The sequence below is a fragment of the Balaenoptera borealis genome (genome assembly GCF_965194805.1).
Source record: "Balaenoptera borealis genome assembly, chromosome: 14".
Taxonomy (NCBI): Eukaryota; Metazoa; Chordata; class Mammalia; order Artiodactyla; family Balaenopteridae; genus Balaenoptera; species Balaenoptera borealis.
In genome coordinates this window covers 3,847,796-3,870,849 of record NC_138875.1, presented here as the reverse complement: position 1 = coordinate 3,870,849, position 23,054 = coordinate 3,847,796, and the positions used below count along the sequence as shown (strand labels likewise).

At 37.9% G+C, this 23,054-nt stretch overlaps 1 protein-coding gene across 5 annotated transcripts in view; it reads left to right on the top strand.

Annotated features, from left to right (window-relative positions):
* Positions 1-23,054, top strand: part of ZNF407 (zinc finger protein 407) — a 517,289-nt gene that overhangs the window by 137,784 nt on the left and 356,451 nt on the right. For all 5 annotated transcript variants that reach the window (XM_082353374.1, XM_082353375.1, XM_082353372.1 and 2 more), the window contains exon 4: positions 9,251-9,325. In XM_082353374.1, coding sequence (XP_082209500.1) covers positions 9,251-9,325 — 75 coding nt within the window. The remainder of the gene's footprint in view (positions 1-9,250; positions 9,326-23,054) is intronic.

Sequence of the window (23,054 nt, the reverse complement as noted above, 5' to 3'; positions counted from 1 at the left end):
AATAGTTTTTGGCCTTCATTTAAGATTCTTTCTTGAGGGTACATCCAGAAGTTGGAATAACTGGTTATAGAATGCATAACTGGAATAACTGGTTCAGAATGACTATTGAAGACTAATATTTGTTTGCTTAGGACTTGGTGCTTTATTCAATTCAGAAAGGGAAGCATAAAATGTTTATGAGCTAAGCTGCAGTATGAACATATTTATAGGAAGATTGTGTGATGGTGGTATATAGGGTGAATTGTAATGGAGAGCACCTTGAAGCTATAGCACTTCAATAAAATGGTTTGGTCTAGCGTAATTATAGTAGAGAGAGAGAAGTACGGTCTTGAGAGGGAGCAGTTGTGAAGAAGCAATTGATGACTTATAAACATGAGAATATGATTATTAAATTGGGAAGCTGGTACAGTTGGTAGAATTAGGGAGGTCTGGAGCAGCCCCTTAGTGAGGGAAGATCATGACTGAGTGTTGGATATGTTTTAAGGTATCAGCAATTCAGACAAGAAGAAGGGCCCTTGCAAAGGCCATGGGTGGAGATGTCAGTCACTCACAAAGAGGTTATGCACTGAAGCCCAGGAATTGAACTATACCTTTGAGTTAAGACTGTATACGAATAAAAGTGTCGCCCTAAGAGGATGAGAGGAGGAACCAGAATCGACAACAGTGAGAAGCAGGAAGTGCTCAGAAATGGATTAGAAGAACTAGCACCAGAAGCCAAGTTATTAGAGTTTAAGAAAGTAATAGTGAGCAGTATATTTACACCTTAATGATTCACAAAAAAGAATTATCTGAATAGAAAGTTTTGCTTCTATAGATAAAATGTGATTTGTTTACAGAAATGTATTTGTATACCACTCGAAAATATATTACAAAGTATTGTAGAATAATGAAAAGATATGATTGATTGTTGTGACGAACGCTCATGTACCAAGTGTGGCCATTACAGTTGAGATCCTCTCTATTTCCTTTCCTGCCTGCCATATGGTTATTTATTTGTGTTCATTGATTTATTTCCTACCTTTGTATATTGAGAGGGCTTGGACTCAGTGATATTCCAAACAGCAGCTGTCATAGCTAGCATCTAGGTCTTGCCTTGTAAATACCACTCCTTACTCTAAGAAACCAGGGCTGAGCCAGGTCTACAGCAGGGAAAGGACATGGTGAGCCTGGAACATCTTCGGCTAGAAAGTAAGGAAGAGCCTGAACACTAAGAGGAGTGATGTCAAAAGGACATAGAAGCCAGCTTTAAGGGGCTTCCATTGGCCAATTTTGGGATAGTATGAGAATTACAAAGTATAGTTATGATAATTGATTATGAAACATGGCATAAAAGTGAAAATCCCAGAGTCCATTTAAAGTGCTCTTGAAAGAGAGCTAGAGAGAGCAGATGAGACAGACAAGGGCAAAATCCTGAAGTTCTTTATAGAAGAATGCCAGCTAATAAATGTCGAAGGCGTGATAGAATTAGAACACTGCCATTTTGCAGCACTCCTTATAATCATTGAAATGGGTAAGCTTCATCAATGAGCACTGAAACCGTTGGGAGCTGGTTGTTAGGAAACAGGATATTCACACAATGTCAGCTTCTAGAGGCCACGTGCATTCCTTGGCTCCTGGTCCAATTCTTCATCTTCCAATTCAGCAATGTAGCATCTCTGTGACCCTGCCCTCAGAGTCATCCCCCTTTCTCTGCCTCCTTTCTTCTGTCTGCGTCTTCCACTTCTAAGGACACAGATTACGTTGAGTCCACCCAGATACTCCAGAATAGTTTTCTTATTTTAAAGCCAGCTGTTCAGTGACCTTAATTCCATTTGCATGCCACGTAACCTAACAGGTTTCACGAGATGAGGAGGTGAGCATCTTTCAGAAGCCATTGCTCTTGTGATGTAGAGTCATTAGGGGAAATGCACACTTACTGCAATACTGAAAATCTATAATTCATCTGTCTTTTATACCGATACCATTAAATAATTGAAATTATTGTAAAACTATAGTATAAAAATAATCTATTCATTTAAGGACACTTTCAGAGTGGTAATACCTTATTAATCATAAAACAGACATATCAAGCAAAATGGTAGCAATTTCTATATATTTTGAATAACAAGGGGCATTTGCTCCAAAAGTCAAATCACATTATAGGTAATATGTTTTTGTGTATCTAAAACTTGAATGATGACCGTGTAACAGCCACTGTGCTAAGTAATGCATTGTTATAACTTTCTGAGATAAGTGTGATTATCCCCACACTACAAATTAGGGAGCAGAGGATTAGTGTGATTTAAAAATTGTGCAGGATCACCCACATGGTAAGTGGTAGACTCAGGATCTGATCTCGGCGCTGCCTGACTGCAGAACCTGTGCCTTATGAAGTGTGAGCCCAGCTATTTTTATGTCCCAGTCTCAAAATTCCTCTGACTCTACAGTGGCATTTTCTAAATCGTGTCCTGAAGACACAGTTCTAGGAGATGTGCGTAGGTCTGCTCTGAGGAAGGTACTTAGTGGTGAGCAGGTGTAGAGAAAGTGGTCCAGTCTTCCTCCCTCGTGTGGTACCCAGCGCTCACCAGCGCCTCCCTGACTCGAGGTCTGCAGTGTTTTACTCTTCTGATCTGGGACTGTCCAGTCTTATTCCATACCACCCCCCATCCCTACTTCTTTGGGTAACATCCCTGTTAACGTTCTGCGGAACAGTCATCTGTAGGATATTTGGCAATGTTGAGAATCTGGATAAAATCTAAAGTTTTTGGCATGATTTATAAGACCCTTCACAATGAGGATTCTGCTTGTTTTCTTTGTTGTCTCAAGTTTTCACTTAATTCTCTAACAGTGTTTCTTGATCTTTCTCTGTTATTTTGTTCCAAACTGTACGCCCTGTTCCATGCACCTGGAATCTGTGCCCACAAGCCAGTTTAACCATTCTGCTCCCAGACTTCGTTGGAACTTTTCTAGAAGCTCCTGCTGTTTGCTCTCTCCGTACCTGCTACCTCAGTCATTGCACCTGACGCTGTTCTATCGTCGTTCATTCTTCTCCTGTCTGTTCCTTGGTTAGGTCTGAATGCTGTTTACTTTTGGGTCTCTGGTGCTTGCTTATTAAAACATGTGAATCTTTTAATTAGTGTTTGAATTGAATCACACTGAATGGCACTGTAGTTCCTGTGAACATAGTGTTCCTAAACAGATTCACAGGAGGGCAGGCATGCTCTTCCTGCTAACTTGGTGCCCAGTACTCGAGAGGCACTGGCCAGTGGGAATGAGGTAGAATATTGGGGGTGTTCATTATTTCTTGAACCTTCGAGCCTAGGGTGCTCAATCGCTAAAAGTGGCAAAGGTTTATATAAGGCTAAGAGTGTGTCAGGCACCAGGCATTAATCATGTAACCCTCATGACCACCATTCCATCTTATGTGAGAAAAAACCAAAGGCACCTCGTTAAATAACAGGTCTCAGTTTACAGAGAGAATTAATGGTGGCCCAGGGATGGAAACCCAGGGAGTTTATTTCCAGAGTTATACTCCTTAACTGTCAATACCATCTTGGCTCCATCTTACTTCAGAGGGAGGAAGGTTGGGTATCACCTGTGAGGTATTCTTCCCGAGTGTCTGCTACATCTGTATTAGCACCTGGAGGATTAATAGGAACCCTGAGTTCTGCACCTGGTAGGAAGGCGAGGGCCTTTTGTAGAGGCCAGAAGGAAAAGTGAAGGGATTGTGGTGGAAGAGTAGGTCCAAAGCGTGACTTGGTTACGCAAAACACAGAACGGTGGGCTCTCTTATAGGGCTCTCTCTGAAGTTCTGACAGCAGACACAGGATTATTGGTGATGCAGTTTTTGTGTAGGTTTGCTTTCTTATGAGATTCTAGGATTTAGAATATATGTATAAACACTTTGAAAAAACCAAATATGAGTTTCTTTTAAAGATATATCAAAATTCAAAGTTTAGAGTTTTGACTCATTCAGGCCATTTTCTTCTCCAAGTTAGTTAAAAATTTTATTTTTAATTTAGAGACCTACCATTCAAAGTCAAAACTATAAAGAGGGACACAACAGAACCTTGGGTTGTTGGACACTTGGATGTGTGTGATGGTCCATTATTCTTTGCTTGTGGCTATTGCTCAGTTTTGGAGTGCATTATTCTTTCTTGGCCCCCAGCCCCCTTCTTGGGGATTAGTGTAAACAGAAATGGGCATCGAATTTACGTCTCAGGTTAGTGGCTTTCACATAGGTAGGCACTGTTGTTTGACGTGGTAGGTTTGTCAGATCTTTGCATCTTGATTTTCTAGGTAGTCTTGCTGCATCTGCTGAAATTTCATTTAAGTTGTTATGCGTATCAGTTAAGATGCTATCTGAACTGGCTCAAAGGAGTGGAGGCTTTCAGAGCTGAAATCCTTCAACTATTTTTTTTCTAGATGTAACTGTGTCACCGACACTATTCTAAAAATAGCAGTACTAATATTAGCTATTATTTATTAAGTTGTCTTTGTCTGCTCCTCATGCCACATTGTGTTTATGTTGTTTTATTTAACTCTCACCAAACTCCTATGAAGTATTGCTTTTCTCATGTTTCAACTGAGGAGACTGCTACTTGGAGAGTGTTCTTAAAATTCTCAAAGTTACAGGAGCCATAAATGGCAGAGCCCTGACAGGAGTCACTTGTTCTCACTTGTACTTGAAGTGCTACCAGGGGGACAAATGCTGCGTGGTCAGCCCAACCTGAGGAGTTAACCAGCCTTGACCAGGAACATGGCCACAAGTGTCTGCTCGCGAGGGCTTTGTTTCTTGTATTCCTCAGGTAATCTTGGCCTGCTAACCTTGCAGCTTGCTGTTGTTGTTTTTTTAAATTTTCTGCTTCTTCAGCAGTGATGAAAAACTGTCAATTATATTCTTGTTTGGTTCACTCAGCTTTTCACTGTGTGGCCCCTGTGCTCTGACAAGCTGTTTGGGAGGTGTGTGGCACTGGTGTAGAGGGGGAGCAGCTGGGAGAACGGGGTGGATTACTACAGATCCCTCATTAAGACTAAAAGGATAAGTGACTGTGCACGCGTCATGGTCAGATAGTAATGAGTTCTTAGAAATTTTCTTTTAACTTATTGTGTTTAGATTTTAACTTCTTAACAGCAAATGCACTTTCTTTCCTGTAACCTATAGTGCCTACATGGACCTGATCATCAGAAATTTCTGAGGAGCTGGGTATTGTATCTTATAGGCCTGTCTTTCAGGAGCATCTGACCTTATTCGACAGATGAGGGAAAGAAGCAACGTAACAGAAATTCAGGGAAGCTGCTGTTGCTGCTGCTGCGTCTCTTGCCTTGAGTTCGGGAGAAACACAGCCTGTGCACACCTGACTTTTGGCCCCTGAGTTGAGCACCCTGCCTTGCACTGTGTGAGGCGGGAGTGCCAGGGTGCCATGGCTCTGGGTGTCTCCTGCTTGTCACGTCCCGTTCTCTGTAGTCATGGTTTTGTATTGTATTTGCTTTCATGGGTAAGTCAGATAATCTTCCGTGACTCACAAGTGAAATAATTCTGCAGTGAGAAAATCTGAGGGGCTGAAGGAAGAGGTTTGTATTCTATCTCCATATAGTGTAAGAAAAATTATTTTAAAATTAGGAGTTCAAATCTGAAATTTTTGTACTAAAAAGTAGAAATCTGTAGCTAGTTTGCAAATGCTACTGTTGTGCTGTTCTTTTGACACCAAAAACAATTTCAAATGATGCTATTTCAGGCAGTTATAGATACTTGGAAATCAATCATACTTTAAACAGCACTACTTTTTATTATTTCAAGGTATTCCTTTAGATTGTCAGGCACTTGCCAGATGGATAGCTTCGGAGTATATATTTCTCGCATGAATCTTGCCCTTGAACTCAAGACCAGTAGATTCAGCCTCCTGTTAGAGACCCGTCTTGGATGTCAGTGGGCTTCCTCACTGAACATGTCCTAAAATGATGTTCTCCTTCAGACCAGCTCAGTTCTTCCCAAGCCGAAATCTTTGATTCCTCTCTTCTAGACTCCATGTGAAGTCCCTAGGGAAATTTTTGGTTCTAATCACAAATATGTGTCTAGAATTTGACCAGATCTCTTCTCTACTGCTAGCCCTTGGTCCAAACCACTGTCACCTCTTCCTGGATTATTGCAAGAGCCAGTTAGGTCCTCCCTCTGTGTCCCCGCGCCGCCCCCTTCCCCTGCCCCCGCAGTCTGTGCTAAACAAAACAGCTAGAGGACTCTATTAAAATGCGAGTCCCGCACATCTGTCCTCTGTTCAGATGCCTGCGACGCTTTCCTTCTCACTCAGTGCCAGCCCAGGCTGTATGGCCTACGAGCTCGGTACCTCCCCCAGTGCCCGGCCGCCACCTCGTCCCTCCTCTGCTCCGCGCTTCACTGCGGGCGGCCCCACGGGCTCATGCCCCGGGTCTCCGTGGCCGCCCTTCCTCTGTGGCCGGCTCCCCCCTGCTTGGTGGAGTGTCCAGCTCGCCACCGCAGCCCTGAGCCACCCAAGTGTAGAATGCTGATCCCCTGCTGAGGTTTCAGCTCTTCCTTCTCTGTTTTGTTTTTTCTCCGACCACTTTTCACTCTTTAAGATGCTCTGTATTGTAGCTTTTGTTCTTGTCATCTGTGTCCCTCACTAGGTTTTATGTTTTCCGAGGCAGGGACTTCTCTTTGTTTGATCACCTGTGTACCACAGTTGCCTAGACCGTTCCTGTCTAGGGTAGGTCCTGCTTTTAGCACACGCATTAGCTTGTGCACACGTGATTAGGGGAATCCATGCGGTAGCCTGGCAGGCTGAGTGCTGCTGCTTCGTCCTGATGAGAAGCCACAGGTTAGAGAAGGAAAGCTCCGTGAAGACGCGACTTTAACTGTCTGATTTTGCATCCTACATGCAGAACCTGCCCGTGGCCGGTACATAGTCACCAGTGAATGAATGGAAACAATCAAAGTGTTAAGTCACGTGTACTCATTGGGAGCAAGACATTTCAGTTGTATAGCTTTTCAGATTCCGGATTATTTTTGTTTTATTTCTGGTGGTGTCTAGATTATAAATTTTCCAAAACAACCATTATGTTAAAATATTAATACTCTTAGGATAGCAGTGAAGGATAGGCTCCGTTCAGTAATCACAAATTACTGGCAATGTTATTATTCATGGAGGTTGGTAAGTTTATTTTAGTCGGTCATGCTTGGCTTATACTGTTTCACTGCAGATGATGTTGAGACTTTTACACTACACATACTTTAGTTAGACCAAATTAAAAGAATTTATAGTTACTTTATGTCAGGTTTTGGATGAATAAATATTTTGCATTTGACTACAATTGAGCTGTGTTTTAGTATTGTAAATTCTTCCCCATAATAATAAAAAATTGTTATTCCTCTAGATAATTTAGTATTATAGACATTCAGCAGATTATGTCAGAATGTTAAATTATAGGAAGAAGCTTTCCTTCTCTGTGTACTTTAGTTTGTTCCCCTGTGCAGTGTAATATTTTTGTTTTACTTCTTAAACCTGAAACATTTTAATTAATAAAATTTTTGTCTTTTAAAAACTGCACTGTGGTTTCTAAGCTCAGATCTCTTAAATTATACTTGGTCATATAAATAAGCTGTGCTTTGCAACTCTGGGTTCTTAACCTTTGCTCTTTGCTATTAGCTTTATGTTTTTTTAATTATAGGAAAATAGAAGACAGTAGGGAAGTTATGACTTAAATGGACTGTTGTTATTGCTGTATTCTTTTTTAAGGAAATGAAAAATATTATTTATTTTGTTCAAATCAAACAAACAAATATAGACTATCTTATACTGTAATTTTTGCTAAGCACTTAATATCATCACAGTTTGATTCTTTGTATGTAATAATCATTTTTTCATTTTATGGATTGGTGGTGTGATTGGTTATTTATAGTTGTAAAGCATGTGTTGTCCATAGTTGTTACTCAGTGTAGAGAAAAGAATGAATGTTATTTTTAGTGTTATACAAATGCATTACTTGAATAATGGACTCAGTCATTAAAAAAATACAAACATATTATTTTAGCCTCAGAACTGAGGTTCCCTAATATTATATGAAAATAACCAAAATAGACCAGACATGAAAAGGAACATTCACATTTTGGTCTTGGCTTTTGACACACGTCTCTTCCATAAGGCCATAGTACTTTATAGTCTTGTGTTGCCTGTTTGTGCAAACATGTCCAGATGAATTCAGTGTTTAATGTTAAGAATCTTATAACATGCCAATTTGATTTGTAGCCCTTCATATCATAGAATGCTAATTAAAATCATATTTTTGCATATGTCATGCCTTTCATGTACATATGCAAATAGATTCTCTTGCCTTTCAGCTATTAGTAATTAACTTTATGAAGGACAGCTGTAATACGTAATTAACAAAAATGTTTGCAAGCCCTTTTACACTGAAAGTTACAACAGTAAATTTTTATTTTTTTGCTTATCAAGAGAGCCATTTTAGTCTGATGCTTCTGAATGAGATCTAAATTGTTTTAAATACTCACACAACATAATTAAATTACGTGGTACTATATATATGCAGAAGAGTGGTGCACTATGCACTGGCTGCTGATTCCTGCCCATTTCATATCTATGTCAACGAAATTGAATTAAGTGATCTGATTTGTGTGTAAAATAAGATAGCGTGTCAGGTAATACTTTTTGCTTGTTTTAGTTATTGATACCTTCTGGGCACTTAAGTACATTTTTTTTTGCTTGTATTGCAGACACGGTAAACATTTATATCATTTTAAAAAACCTCTCCAAATAATTACCATGTTTTTAAGGAAGCTTCATGAAGGCTATTCATTTTCTCTTTTACAGTCCCTTAAATGTTTAATAAAATGATATTTTCTCAAACTCATTTCATGATTGAAGTGTGGGATCAGCTAAGGGGCAGGGAATGTGATACTGAGGTGTAGCTTTATCTTTCTGACTAACTGACAGTGAAGGCAGTGACTAAAGAACTAAAATCATCGGTTTGGTCCCTGTTCGTCTACTCAAGTGAGAAAATGAACCCGTGAATTTAAATGCAGTTATTTCTTTTGGTTTCAGGTATTGCAGTATATTAATCTGTATGCAAGCTTTCTGCTTAGAATTTAGTGCCATCGTAATGTGCATTTTCATGTTACATATATATATTTATATATATATATATATAAAATCCATGTCTATTTTTAAAAAATTTAGTATGTATTTCTAGCAGAGAGTTAAGTTTTAGTTCTATAATAACTTTTTTTTTTTTTTTTTAGGGTTGCTTTTGTAATGAAGAAACACCTAAATACTCATCTACTGGGAAAACATGGAGTTGGCACACCAAAAGAAAGGTAATTTTCATCCATTTTTTAAAAATTTATCTAATATAATTATGTTTTCATTTTAGATTTTGTTTAGTGGGGTGACTCCTAGAACTTTTATCAAGTCAGTTTGTCATGTTTTACATTAGTGGTACTCTGTTGTTGAATATCGTATTTTATGTCAGTCTCCCATAAGAATTTTTTTTTAACATCTTTATTGGAGTATAATTGCTTTACAGTGTTGTGTTAGTTTCTGCTGTATTACAAAGTGAATCAGCTATATGTATACATATATCCCCATATCTCCTCCCTCTTGGCTCTCCCTCCCACCTTCCCTATCCCACCCCTCTAGGTGGTCACAAAGCTCCGAGCTGATCTCCCTGTGCTATGTGACTGCTTCCCACTAGCTATCTATCTGTTTTACATTTAGTAGTGTATATATGTCCATGCCACTCTCTCACTTCGTCCCAGCTTACCCTTCCCCCTCCCTGTGTCCTCAAGTCCATTCTCTACATCTGCGTCTTTTCCAATAAGAAGTTAATGTTGCATTTTAATTGTAGAAAATTCAATCTAAGAATATTTGAAAAGATTTGAGGGATTTGAATTTGTGAATTTGTGAAACAACCTTGAAACAGTAGAAGAGTTAAACAGTAGAAGAGTTAAATCTTATTGACCTCTGCAAATGCGTCAGAAGGAGCTAAAATAAATATGTAAAACCAAACTGTCTATTTTCATTTGAACTTTGTGTATTTTTATTTTGAGGTTTTAAAATAACATTTTTTGAATTCTTACTGTAGAATTAAACATTGCTGATGTTAAAAAAGAAATACATCTTGTGTCATCCCCCAAATAATACTACGGTTGCCATGTCATGAAAAATAACACTACAATTACTGTGTCATCAACTGCCAGGTTTTCTTTTTTCTTGCTACTGTATCATAATTAGCTTCATCACATAGACTTAATTATATTAGGTGAACTGAAGTACAGCAATGTCAGCTACCAGGTGAGCCTGGCTACTTCTGAAACTCTAAATCTTTAAAATGTGCAGCTCCCTCAGCAGTAGTGCAAGCACTCTCACCTCCTTCAAAGACCTGGTAGGTTTTCAGCTTTCCCCAAATCCTCCAAGATGGTATCTGAAATTCTACAGACACTCCTAGAAACTTTTGTTTTAAATACTATTTGGAAATGTCAGTCATGATGCAATTTGTTCTATCACTCTATAGCCTAGGGCTTCTTCTGCCATGTTTGTAAATGTTTAATAAATTTTTTAAAAATTTAAAATACTCATCAATATGTTCTATGTTTACAAGGAATTTAACTTGACTTTTCTATTGGTGGCATATTGTTTTCTTTAGCATTTTAGTTTGGACGTGACTACTGTGTCAGAATATTGGAATGTTACATATGCCTACTTTCTGCCTTTTGTTTTCTCATAGTTTTCTTTGTAACATTATATTTAACTTGAGACAAAATTTATGTGTTGAACAGATCCTGAATGCATTATTCTTGAAATTCAAAAGATTTTGTATTATTTAAACTGTAATTTGGAACCTGTCGAAGTTATGTTTTGTAAGTATTTAAGAAACAAAACATTTGTAGTTATTGTGTTCTTGTTGCTTTCACTTGCATTATCTCATTAATCATTACATGACCTTATCAGTGGTGCGTTATTATTCTATTATAGAACTAAAGACAGATGCAGGAATATACAACAATTTCTTCAATATCTCATCATTAATAAGTGTTAGAATTGTTATTTTTCTAATTCTGGTGCTCTTCTGTGTACTGATTATATTATCTCACATTGAAATCTTTACATATAGGTACTTAGGGTGTTTTATTCACACAATAAATTTGAATGAAAACAATCTAGTTCAGATAATTAGTAAAAAGAAAATATTTCCCTACCATATAACTTGTATACATTTTGAACTCAAATGTATCATTTTTGCTTTTTATTTAGGAATTTTAAAAATTTGAGTATGTCTGTTCATATGGTTTCATATTAATGAAAAATTCAACATCTTATACGTATATTTATCCTCCAAGCACCTTAAAAACAGTAGATACCTCCTATATATGGTGCTAGGAGTTTGAAAATCCCAGTTGTACTCATAGGTTTTTCCATTTACCTTTTCCTGTGCATTCCAGGATAACTCTCTGTTGCTTTCACTCATTTGAGTCCCTAATACAAAAAGAGAGGCTAAAAAGAGGCAGGAGAAAGATTGCATGTCTTTTTTCCCCTTTGAGATATGGTAAGCTTTTTCTCCAACTTTTACATGATTTTTGTCCTCAAATCAGGAGATGAGTCTCAAATGGGAAAGTATCCCTCATCTTCTGGGTTATTACCTTCTAAGTAGTCCGAGTGCAGAGTTCATCTACATTCAACATTAGATTGAATTGTTTTTCCTACCAAAAATTCTGTGTTTCAGAGGACCTCTTGTTTATGATATCTGTTGATAGATAGGGCATTCCCTCCTCCTGATAGAAATACTGAGTTGGAATGCCAGTGCTTCAGCCGCAGCATAATTTTCCAAAAGACATCCATAGCTGGAGAAGGCTAAGATTTAAGTAGCAAAATCTAGCACAGTAAATACCAAAAGGCTCCTTCCTTCCAGTCTACCTTCCTCCATTCCTTGGAGAGGGAATTGATGCCTTTTAACAGTCTCAGGAAACAAAGAAACTCTTTATCAGCATGTTCAACCATCTCTTTGGGCATAACTGTTCTCTAAATTAAGTTAAACATGTTTTTCTTACCTACTTAAAACATTAATGCCTTGGCCATAGTTTTGCAAGCTTGCTATATTTTAATTTCTCTAGGACAATATAATCAGTTTATTCTTTTTATGTTTTGAATTTGATTCTCCCCTCTTATGCATTGCATATTATAGCAAATAGTAGTAGAAGTTAGCTAAATAGGCTGTGACAATTAAATTAATAATGCATTTTGTTTGCAAGTATTTAGGCCTTGTGCTTTGACTGATATATGCAAAAATGATAATTTATTACAAATAAATCATATTCTTGCACTATAGTTTGATGAACTAATGAATTTTGTCAGCATGACTGTCATTAGCAACAGAAAAGTAGATAATTTCAAATATATATTTTTTGACTCTGTGAACACCTGAAGTGATGGCTTGTGTAAGAACATACTTTTTTGTCCCTAAATTTGCATGAACTTGTTTTAAGGTAGTATATTACTATATTTTAGAAGTCTTGTACACTTAAATATAAACAACTAAATATAGCCACGTTCAGTTCACATTCCAAAATGATAGACTCCAATTAATTTGCAAGTTCATTCTAAAGTATTCCTTATTTTAAGTAAGTAATTCTCTTTATAATATAGTTAGCCAAAGTAGCTTTCTGACTCTCTGAAATCTCTAATAGAAATCTAGAAAACGAGCTTATCCACAGTTATCACAATTGAAACAGCCATAATAAGTATATCTTATGTGAAAGCCAGGTGCATATTACAATAGAAAGAGATAGCATTTGTAATTCAGTGCTTGGAAATCAGCTGGGCTTTGAATGACTGTGTAAACAGGAGGAGGGGGAAACGATTCACTCAGAATTTCTGATCTGATACATTGCTTTTGTGGTATCTGGGACAACATCAGGAAATGTCTACACTGGCAGTATCTATGGAAGGCTGATGTGCTCCCCAAACCAGTTTTACCAGTAAAGGATTTTAAGTTGGATGTGTATATCTGAGAATCTAAGAGCTAAATAATGTACCTAGGTTTTCAAGTTATTAATGAATATCTAGATTAAAACCGTAGTATTTTTTCAATGAAGCAATTTTTGCAGGAGTCTGTGAATATTAAGTCTCAGATTGTGCCTTATTGTCAACCTAGCTGTGGAGTATCTTCAGGCCCCTGGGGGCAGGCTCAGGGCTGGCCAGTGATTTTGTTCAAGTGAATGGGTTTCCCCCAGGCCTCCTTCAGATTCCTGAGCCCTGATATTTTTGTTGGCTTCTCTCCTTTATCAGACATTTGTAACTTGTGATTGGGCATCTTACTTTTAACAGTATCTTTGAACTTATTGATCATAAAATCTTTTCCCCTCATTTTTACATATACCAGATATTATGTAGTCTGAGTGTGGGATAGAAATACTGGCAGCCCTGATAGTGGTTCTAATTTGTTATGAGCCATTGCTATAGGACAGGATGTTGTGTAAGTCTTTTGGAGTCTATCTCATCTCCTTTCTCAAGAACTTTTTTATTTATATGGTAAAAATTGTATGAAGGCATCATCATTGTTTTCTGTCTTTCATTTTAGATGTAAGCCTCACCCTTTTTCTTTCTTTCTTCCTTTCTTTCTTTCTTTTTCTTTCCCTTTCTTTCTTTCTTTCTTTCTTTCTTTCTTTCTTTCTTTCTTTCTTTCTTCTTTCTTGCTTTCTTTCTTTCCCTCCTTCCTTCCTTCCTTTCTTTCTTTCACATCTTTATTGCAGTATAGTTACTTTACAATGGTGTGTTAGTTTCTGCTTTATAACAAAGTGAATCAGCTACACATATACATGCTGAAGCATGAGAATGTCATCCGAAACCCAAACATTCGTGGGAAAAGCATATATACATATACGTGCACAGTTGTTATTGAAGCTTTGCCGGTGATACTTTGGGTTCATTAGAAACTTAGGTTACTTTTAGTTGAGAGAATAATACATTTTTTAAAAACTCTGAATTACATATATTTAGGTAGACTGAAATTTTTCCTATTAGAAGAGATTATATTCATAATGTGAGATCAACTCCTGCTGTTGTCACTTTATTGTCCATTTTAAATAAGTAACTTGCCTTTTGGCTAAGTTGTTGTTATTGCTTATACTTTCTTTTATTAAAGGATCAACCATTTTCCTTAATATTTGTTCCATGTGAATTTCTGTAAGGTAAATTCTGTTTTCTATTTTATCATTGAAACAGGTAGCTTATTCTCATGGATGCATTGAGATATTTCATTCCGTGTTGAATGTCCTTCTCGTCTCTGAAGAGTGTTCTTTATAACACTTGTCAGTCACGTTGTGTTTTCTGGCTCAGGTCTGCTATCCTGTCACCACTGCTTATCGCTTATCGGTTTCCCCTCTCAGTTCTTCTCTTAATCAATGGCTAGTGATTTTTTTTTTTTCTTTAATGAGGCCCAATTTTGGAAAAATAAAGTGTCTATGGGCTCCCTTCTGCTTTAAAAAATATTTATATAAGAAGTAACTCCCGCGATGAGGAGTGGCCCCCGCTTGCCGCAGCTGGGGAAAGCCCTCGCACAGAAACGAAGACCCAACACAGCCAAAAATAAATAAATAAGTAAATAAATAAATAATTATTTAAAAAAAAAAAAAAAAAAAAAGAAGTAACTCTGTTGAGCCAAAATGGAGGAAAAACATTTCAATTCATTCTATCTCGGATTGCTTATTTTAATGCGTGGGAGGTTGTTGTATTTCAGTGACTAACTATTGCTTTTGCGTGAGCTTAGGACTCCCTTTCCTCTATCTTCTCCCATTTCTCCATCTGTAGACAGCATCTAGTATGTAAATAATATCCTATGATCATTTGACATCATTTTATTATAAGAAAGTTGGATTGAATAGGCAGCCCTGCTAAATAATTATTTCTATGTGGAAAGATAGATAGAAGTCACATCACTCATGTAAAGCCAAGGTTGTTATTTTTAGAAAACTCCCTTCTATATTTTACTGACTTAATCTGACCACTTATTAAGGTACATAAGGAGATAGTATATATTTTCCACTGAAGTTATCTTGTTAGCATTTGAGTAGTATTTCTAAATTACATGGGTAATTAGGATGTTCTATGGTTGCTTTATGACAAATGTTTTCTTACTGAAATGGGTATATTCTAATTCTTACTTTATAAATTTTCCAGGTGAAAGTTAGCAAAAGTTAGCATCACTGGTGAGAATATTGGGATCTCAGCTCCTCATTTGTTTGTTGAAGTTTCCAACTTACTTTTTGGGGAGGTGTTTGGACCTAGTTACAAATGGTTCTCATGACTCATCTCTGAGGGGATAGAAAACCCACTTTTCACGCTCATAACTTCATTGGGGCCCTCAGTTTCCATGAAGCAATGGTAGCCCTACTCCTACTTCAGTTGCATAGTGCAAAGCTATGTGGAATATCTGGATTCTGTATATTTGTCCTATAATTTAGTTTGCTGTTCTGAATAAATATTCTTTACACTCATTTCTCAATGTGCTTTCAGTTTTACCCTTCAATCAGTCCCATCCCTAGAGAGCAGCTTTCCTTTGCATTGGTTTTGTTTTCTTCCTCCAATAACATTTTGACTGATTTTGTGCTTAGTTTTTATGATAATGACTTAAATTTCAGAATGTTTTAAGAAGTAACCTTATAAAACGCGTGTCTTTATTGTAAAGATTGTGCTCAGGGGCGCAGCTCCTGAACACATGTCGTATTTTCCTGGTGAGATCCTGGGGGGAACAGTGTCTTTCTGGTCTCTCTTCCAGGAAAAGTTGTGCCTTTCTGAAACAACTTGTCATTTTGGTCTTAAGTACTAGCAAATCGTGTGTATAATTGAGTTTTCTTCTTCATGTTTACTGCTGGGAAGCTCAGTGCCAAAATTGTAATTCATCTCTAGAAATCAGGGTGGACTTCATGGAATGCATTTTATTTACTACTGTTATTTCTAGTTTCATCTTTTTTTCCCTTATGGGAAATTCCCATTTTATGTGAGTGGTATATTTTAACAACCTCACGTAAATCAAAGCTCACATAATTCAAGGGAAGTTTTGCAATGAGAATTTTTGTGGAGTAGGGTCAGTATTTGTCTGGGAGGACATGTCTCCATCCCTGTGGTTTGGGGGCATTGTGTCGAGCAGTGTGCAGCCCTGTTATGAGACGTTTTTTTAATTGTCCTTGCCCTGTTGTATGAAAATTTAGTGCGCTTTAATGGTGCTTTTTATTTTTCGAGATTATCTTATTTTGAGGAATGCTTGCTCCTAAAGTGTGCTGAGCAGACATGGTGTGTACTCCCCTGCCAAAGAAGGGAGGGTTGCTTAACTTTTATACCAGGGTCCTTGCTCTCTGCTCTGTCAAAAGTAACTGCTGCTCTTAGTGCATCACAGCTGTGCTGATAAAATTCCATGTTTACTTCTCTAGGGGAGATTTTCATGTTAGCAGTAGGGGAAGCCTAAGTGTTAGAAGTATGTGTGTATTACAGAAATGTAAGATTGTTTTCTTTGTTTTCTAAGATTCATTTTTTAATTTTAAGCTAGTATTTTATTGAGCGTTCATCTCTGTGTGTTTTATTCCTGGGCATTTAAATAGACATGGATATTATATGATTCTTGTTTTTTAGAGGATATTGTAGGTTATGCAATTATCCATAATATGTGAAAAGAAAAGCTACACAATGACACAAAAGAAAGTTTTAGAAGCGGGAACAATTAATCTTGCTTAAGAGGTATTATGGGGGATGCTAATGAAGACATCTAATTTATTCATTAATTTATTCTCCCAATAAACATTCACTACATCTGCTATTTACAATTACTGCTGTGTTCCAAAACTGAAATGGCATGTCGTGTTAGATGATACACCCTCTGTTCTCATGCCCCTTCAATTTAGGGTTGATGGACTGAGGCTAAGGGTAGAGGGATAATATGCACATAAAGGAAAAAGAGAATTTTATTAGGAGGCGCTGACAAAAACACAGTAGGGTGCTATTCCAGAGAGTGTCTGGGCCGGGTGTTGCTTTAGGATGAGTGGTCAGGAAAGACCTTTCTGAAGGGGTGTGTTTTAAGTGAAGCGTAGATTCGGAGCCCTCCCAGCAGAGGGCAGGGTCAGAGGCCTCCGGTGAGGCACGCTCGAGCTTGGTGAGTCCTGCTCCAGTGCCCCCGGGGGCTGGGGGAGGGCAGAGGGGAAGATGAAGAGCTAAGATCCCAGCCGTGCGCTGTTTAGGAAACGGTCACCCGTGGGAGTGTTTCCTTTAGCGGGATCACGGGACGGGTGAGGGTGGGCCTGGGCAACTGAGTCGGAATCCGGCTGGAAAGACCCTTGAATGCTGTGCCAGCTTTACCTTTTACTCTGTACAGAAGAGGAAGCCAGCAAGCCGTCAGTGTGGAGTTCAGCCCCGGGGCAGTGTGGGCAAGTGGATTAGCCGGTCACAGCGACTTTTCCTGGAGACCCTCACCCGCTCTCCCTGCCTCGCCTGCTCCCTCTCTCCCTCAGTGCCGGTCACCTTGCCCGATTCAGTTGCGGAGCTTGAGTGCAAGTAAGCCGTTTAGGCATTGGTTTTACAGGCAGACCTTGTTTTATTGTGCTTTGCAAATATTGTACTTTTTACAAATTGAAGGTTTGTGGCAACCCTGCATCAAGCAAGTCTATCAGCTCCATTTTTCCAGCAACATTTGCTTACTTCCTGTCTCTTTGTCACATTTTGGTAATTCTCACAAGATTTCAAACTTTTTATTATTATTATATTTGTTATGGTGACCTCTGATCAGTGATCTTTGATGCTCTTACTGTGACTCTGAAGGCTCAGATGATGGTTAGCATTTTTTAGCAATAAAGTATTCTTAGTTAAGGTATGAGTATTGTTTTTTAAGACATAATGCTATTGCACACTTAACAGACTACAATATAGTGTAAATGTAACTTTTATATGCACTGGGAAACTGAAAAATTCATGCGACTGGCTTTACTGTGATACTTGGCTTTAGTGTGGTGGTTGGGAACTGAACCTGCAGTGTCTCCGAGGTCTGCCTGTATTTTGTTAGACACATTCTGTTCCCAACTCCATAACGTATTTCTTCCTTTCTCTATACTTTTGTTCTTCCTATTCCTCGTTACACTCCTACTATATTCCATCTTTCCTGGTTATCATTCCAAATCATTATTTTATTTCAAGCTTCAGTATGAGGCCCCTGTCTTCTATGAGTTTCCTCCTTGTGTATTCCATCTCTAAACGATTTTGCTTTTTTCATCATATTCCTATGGAACCTTGGTGAATAAAGTATATATATTTCTCTCTCCATCTCCCAAAGTGGAAACCCAAAAGACTATAATGATACTGTATACATTATAATGATGTAATCTAGTACTAGCTCATTGAGTTATTAGACCAGAAATGTATGGTTTAGTACTGATAATCTTTATTAAAATGACATCTATTCTGTTCTGTTGCCTCCTCTTTCATTCCTATATAGAAATAAAAGTGAATTCTGTGGAGATAGTGAACTATACCTTTTCTAGTATGAATGTTCTAATTGCTTTTGCATATGATAATACATTGTTGTTTAATGTCACAAGTTAATTTTTTAAGGGTTTTGTTTTTTTTTCTGCTACCATTTAGTAGTTCAATCAGATCTTGGGTATAAGAATATCTGCCGTTTTAACTCTTTTTGAAGTCAGTGAATAAGTGATCCCAAATATGATCAATCAGATATGTTAAATGTTCAGAATATAGGTGTTTTCCCTCGGCAGGCATCTAGAATATTTTTGGCTATTCTCTTCTTTTATTTCACTTAAATTGCTTTTAGAACACTGGGGCTTATGCATCTGGACTCTGATTAAAATATGCCTTAAGCTCTTATCCTTAATTCCCCATCAGTGCCAGAATTAAAGAGAACAAAGACCTATATGTTCACTGCAGCCTTCAATTAGGCTTAATTACCAACTTTCATACAGTTTCATTATACAGTACTGACTTCTTGTGAGATGTTCTTTATATTCTTGATGTCTTGGTAGTTGCTTATAAAAGTGCAAGTTTAAAATTTTTCCTGAGGAATTTTCAGGAAACTTACAACCTTTCTGAAGTAATTTTTGTAAAGTTGGGTCAAAGCAATATGATGATCCATTTTAACAAATGAAAAACAAGATGTTTACATTTCATTATGCCACCGAACTCTGATAGGAAAAATCAAGGGTTTACACAGGTTATTCTCTAAGATATCTCCTCCCACCCCCAGTTCTTGGTCCTTGGGTCACTTGAATAATCCACTGTGAGCTTCAAACAAAGGGCTTCTCCACTAATCCTGTGCTGCTCTCGCCCTCGTACTCAGAGAAAACAAGCAGACATTGATGTTCCGTAAGAGACTGGCCGATCTTGTAGTAGTCCTGATGTTCCACAGAATGGCTGTCTTCTGCTGCAACAGCTCCTTCCTTCCCTTTCAAAAGAATCATGATGTCATTTGATACGTTCTAAGATATTAGCACCTCCTAAGGTTGAATCATATGAAATCAACACTTAGGTTAAAAACCATCAAATATTGGCAATTTCATTTGAGTGAAACCTAATTCTATTTAGAACTGTTTCTAGCATATGATGTCAATATAGAGATCTGCTTTTCAGTGAAGTAATCATTTCCATTGAGTTTTTAAATCTTTTTTTTTAAATTTTTATTTATTTAATTTTATTTTTGGCTGCGTTGGGTCTCCATTCCTGTGCGTGGGCTTTCTCTAGTTGCGGCGAGCGGGGGCTACTCTTTGTTGCGGTGCGTGGGCTTCTCATTGCGGTGGTTTCTCTTGTTGTGGTGCATGGGCTCTAGGTGTGCGGGCTTCAGCAGTTGTGGCTCACGGGCTCTAGAGTGCAGGCTAAGTAGTTGTGGCACATGGACTTAGTTGCTCCGCGGCATGTGAGATCTTCCCAGACCAGGGATCGAACCCGTGTCCCCTGCATTGGCAGGAGGATTCTTAACCATTGCGCCACCAGGGAAGTCCCTCCATTGAGTTTTAACGTAATCCAGTTCTTGCTTTTTTTATAGACAGTGATTCCCTAGACATAGTGTGGTGCAGTAAGTATGATACAGAAATTGGGTCAGGATAACAGGAAAGCTATCTCAGCATACTTTTTTTTTACTGTTTCCACTCAGTGTCCAGTGAAAGCCATGTCTGCAGGTCTTCTAGGCCTGTGTCAGCTGTAATTTCAAGGCCCAGATTTTGTCTCACTGTGAAAATCCTTCCCTGGATTTCCGTTCTATGTAATCGCTTCTTACTACTAAGAAGACTGATGTACAACTTAGCACATTCTATTTGGTTTCTCTTTTTTGTTTAAAACACAGTGGGTGTATGCCCTGGGTCCACACTAGATAATTTCTTGAGGGTGTGGTTGGCAACTTTCCTTCTCTGTCTCAGCTTTTCCAAAGGTGACTGACATTCAGTGAATATTGATAGATTTAAGATATTAAAGTCCTCATTGAAATTTTTCTTTTTCAGGATGGACTTTTTCTTAGCTGGTCTAACATATGATTTATAGTCACATTTCTAAAAAGGCAGTGCAAACTAGTGTAGTTGTATATAACTGTCTATGGTCCTGTCTCTTAACGGAGTCAACCTCAAGTGCATTCTTCCTGAGTCACTGTGGCTTTATCACCTTCTCCTGGGAGGCCCAGGACACATGTTCTCATTTTTCAGGGTTATGGTGACATGGACATGAATTTATAGTTATACAAGTACAAAAAAAATCATACTATATATGAACACAGCATTTTATAATTTAAAAAGTGCTTACTTCTAGGTAAAAACATATTAAAGAAATTTTTAGTTGCTAAGGTCTAAACAATATCTGTGTCTCCTTTTTCATGCTAATCTGGTAGAGAAAAGGATTATGGGAAACAGCAGATTCAGCGGAACATATATATAATGAAGTTTTTATTTAAATTATACCCAAATTTTCTTTCTAGTTAATTAAAACAATAATTTCCCCTTTCATTCTCACAGTGCATTATAATATTCAGAATGTCTTTTTCTCATTTCACATTTATAATTACATAATATGGATGTGCCATATATTTTTGGCAACTAGAAAGTGGCAGTCTTATTGCTGGATATCAGGTCTTTAAAATTTTATACCTTTTCCTTTTTCTAAAAAAATATTGTTTATATGATAATCATATCTTGAAGATTGGGAAAATTTTTAACAAAAGAACTAGCCCAATGCTTATTATTTATTAGTACTCATAGTAATAGCAGTATATGAACATATTCAAAGTCTCAGTGAGTTTTTGAGTTTTCTCTTTCTATTAAACAGGGAAAAAAACCTTACATAGAACACTGCTGTGTAAAACCAGTAGAAACCAAGTGCTCTGTCTGAAACTGCAAGGGGGAGCGGCCCAAAGACCATGTCAGTGGTGGGGCACCTTCTCTTCATCTCAGAGAAGCTGTGGGTTCCTCATCAGATTAAACAGAATCTCTTTATACATAGAGCTCGTTTACTTGTATAGTAAGCCATTGACTTTTGCAGCTTTAGCATTTATAATATTGTTGATCCCTAAGTGATGAGACATAATTTAAATTTCTGTGGAAATTCCAGTTTGAATCTGATGTGCTCAGGTGCCGCTGAGTCCGAGCCCTTAACTTAGCTGGTGTTAGATCTCAGTACAGCTTTATTTACTGTGCTCTGCTTGTCATAGGTATCTATGCCTCTGAAGAAGTGATTAAAACCAAAAGTTTAAACAGATCCAACTGCTGGAGTTGATGAAAATAAAGAAAGAATGAAAAAAATGTAAGAGTGTAGTCATTCTTAGCTAGAGATGTAAGGTTGGGATAAATTAAAATCTGGAAGGTGATGTTCTAGTTTTCAAGTTCAGTGGTAAATTCATAGATATTCGTTATATTATTGAGTGAATCAATAAAATAAAGTGGGGCCACAAGTGGATCAGTGATGAGCAAACTTATTTTTGGCCCAGTTTTGTGCCTTGAGGTCTATGTAGTGAGACCGTGATTTGCCACATTCACATGACCCACATAATATGCTTGATGGGAAACAAAGAAAGTTGGTTTCAGAAACTTCTATTTAGTTCTCTAGCTAGTAATGAAAGTACCCCATTCAATGAAGGAGAAAACTTTATTGAATCTTGAAGAGATGGCTCTCTTATTGGTAATGTTATGAATGGAATACATCTGGCTTTCAACAAAAATGTCAGTTCTTAGAAAATCATTAGTCTGTAAACATTTATCTGAAATAACAGTGGGGAACTATTAATTCATGTGGCTGTTAACTCACTTTTATTATGAGAAAAGTTTGACTTGGAAATTTTAGGAAGTGTTTTTCCTTGCATAAGGTCAAATTGGCAGTGGAGGGACCCTCAGCTCACCCTGCCATAGAGAAGCACTTTCTTCTGAGTGAAGCGGCTCTTAGAGGAGAAGGGTTGGGAAACCAACAGCTGTTCCTCTGGTGGAGCCGCCATCACAGAGAGGCGCATCTCAGGAAGGACCCCGCTCTCACCAGGGATTTGGGTGGCCTGGGGCTGACCTCGCCTGCTGAGTCCTGGTCAGCCTCCAGCAGTATCTGAGAAAGAAATCGGGATGAGCTCTGTCCTAGGAAATGGAGGCCTTTTCATCCCAAGATGAAAGGTGCTACTTTCAGTCAGAAGAAGCTTTGTCTTGAATGCCTGTTTAAATGACTGCGCTCCACATTACAGGTATTTTTCTCAGTTTCCACCACTGGTTTCATCTGCCTCTCTGCTGACTTGATGCTGAGGCCCCGGCAGAATGTGCTGAGGACACTGCAGAGTGTGCCACCTGTGTGTGTCTGCACAGGCCTCTAGGGTCTCCGTCTTCCTCTTGTCCTGCCTCTGGAGACAGGTCGATGTGACTAAGGAATGATGTTCTGAAATAGAACGTAGAGTTCATTGTTTTCCGTATTGGAAGAACTCATAGCTTTGTTAATGATTTTAGACTGTATTTATAGAATCACTGAGATTCTTAAGGGGTTATTTAATTTTTTTAAGCACTTTACCACCTTTTATGAGGGAAGGTATATTCTATGAGGCTTTCTAAA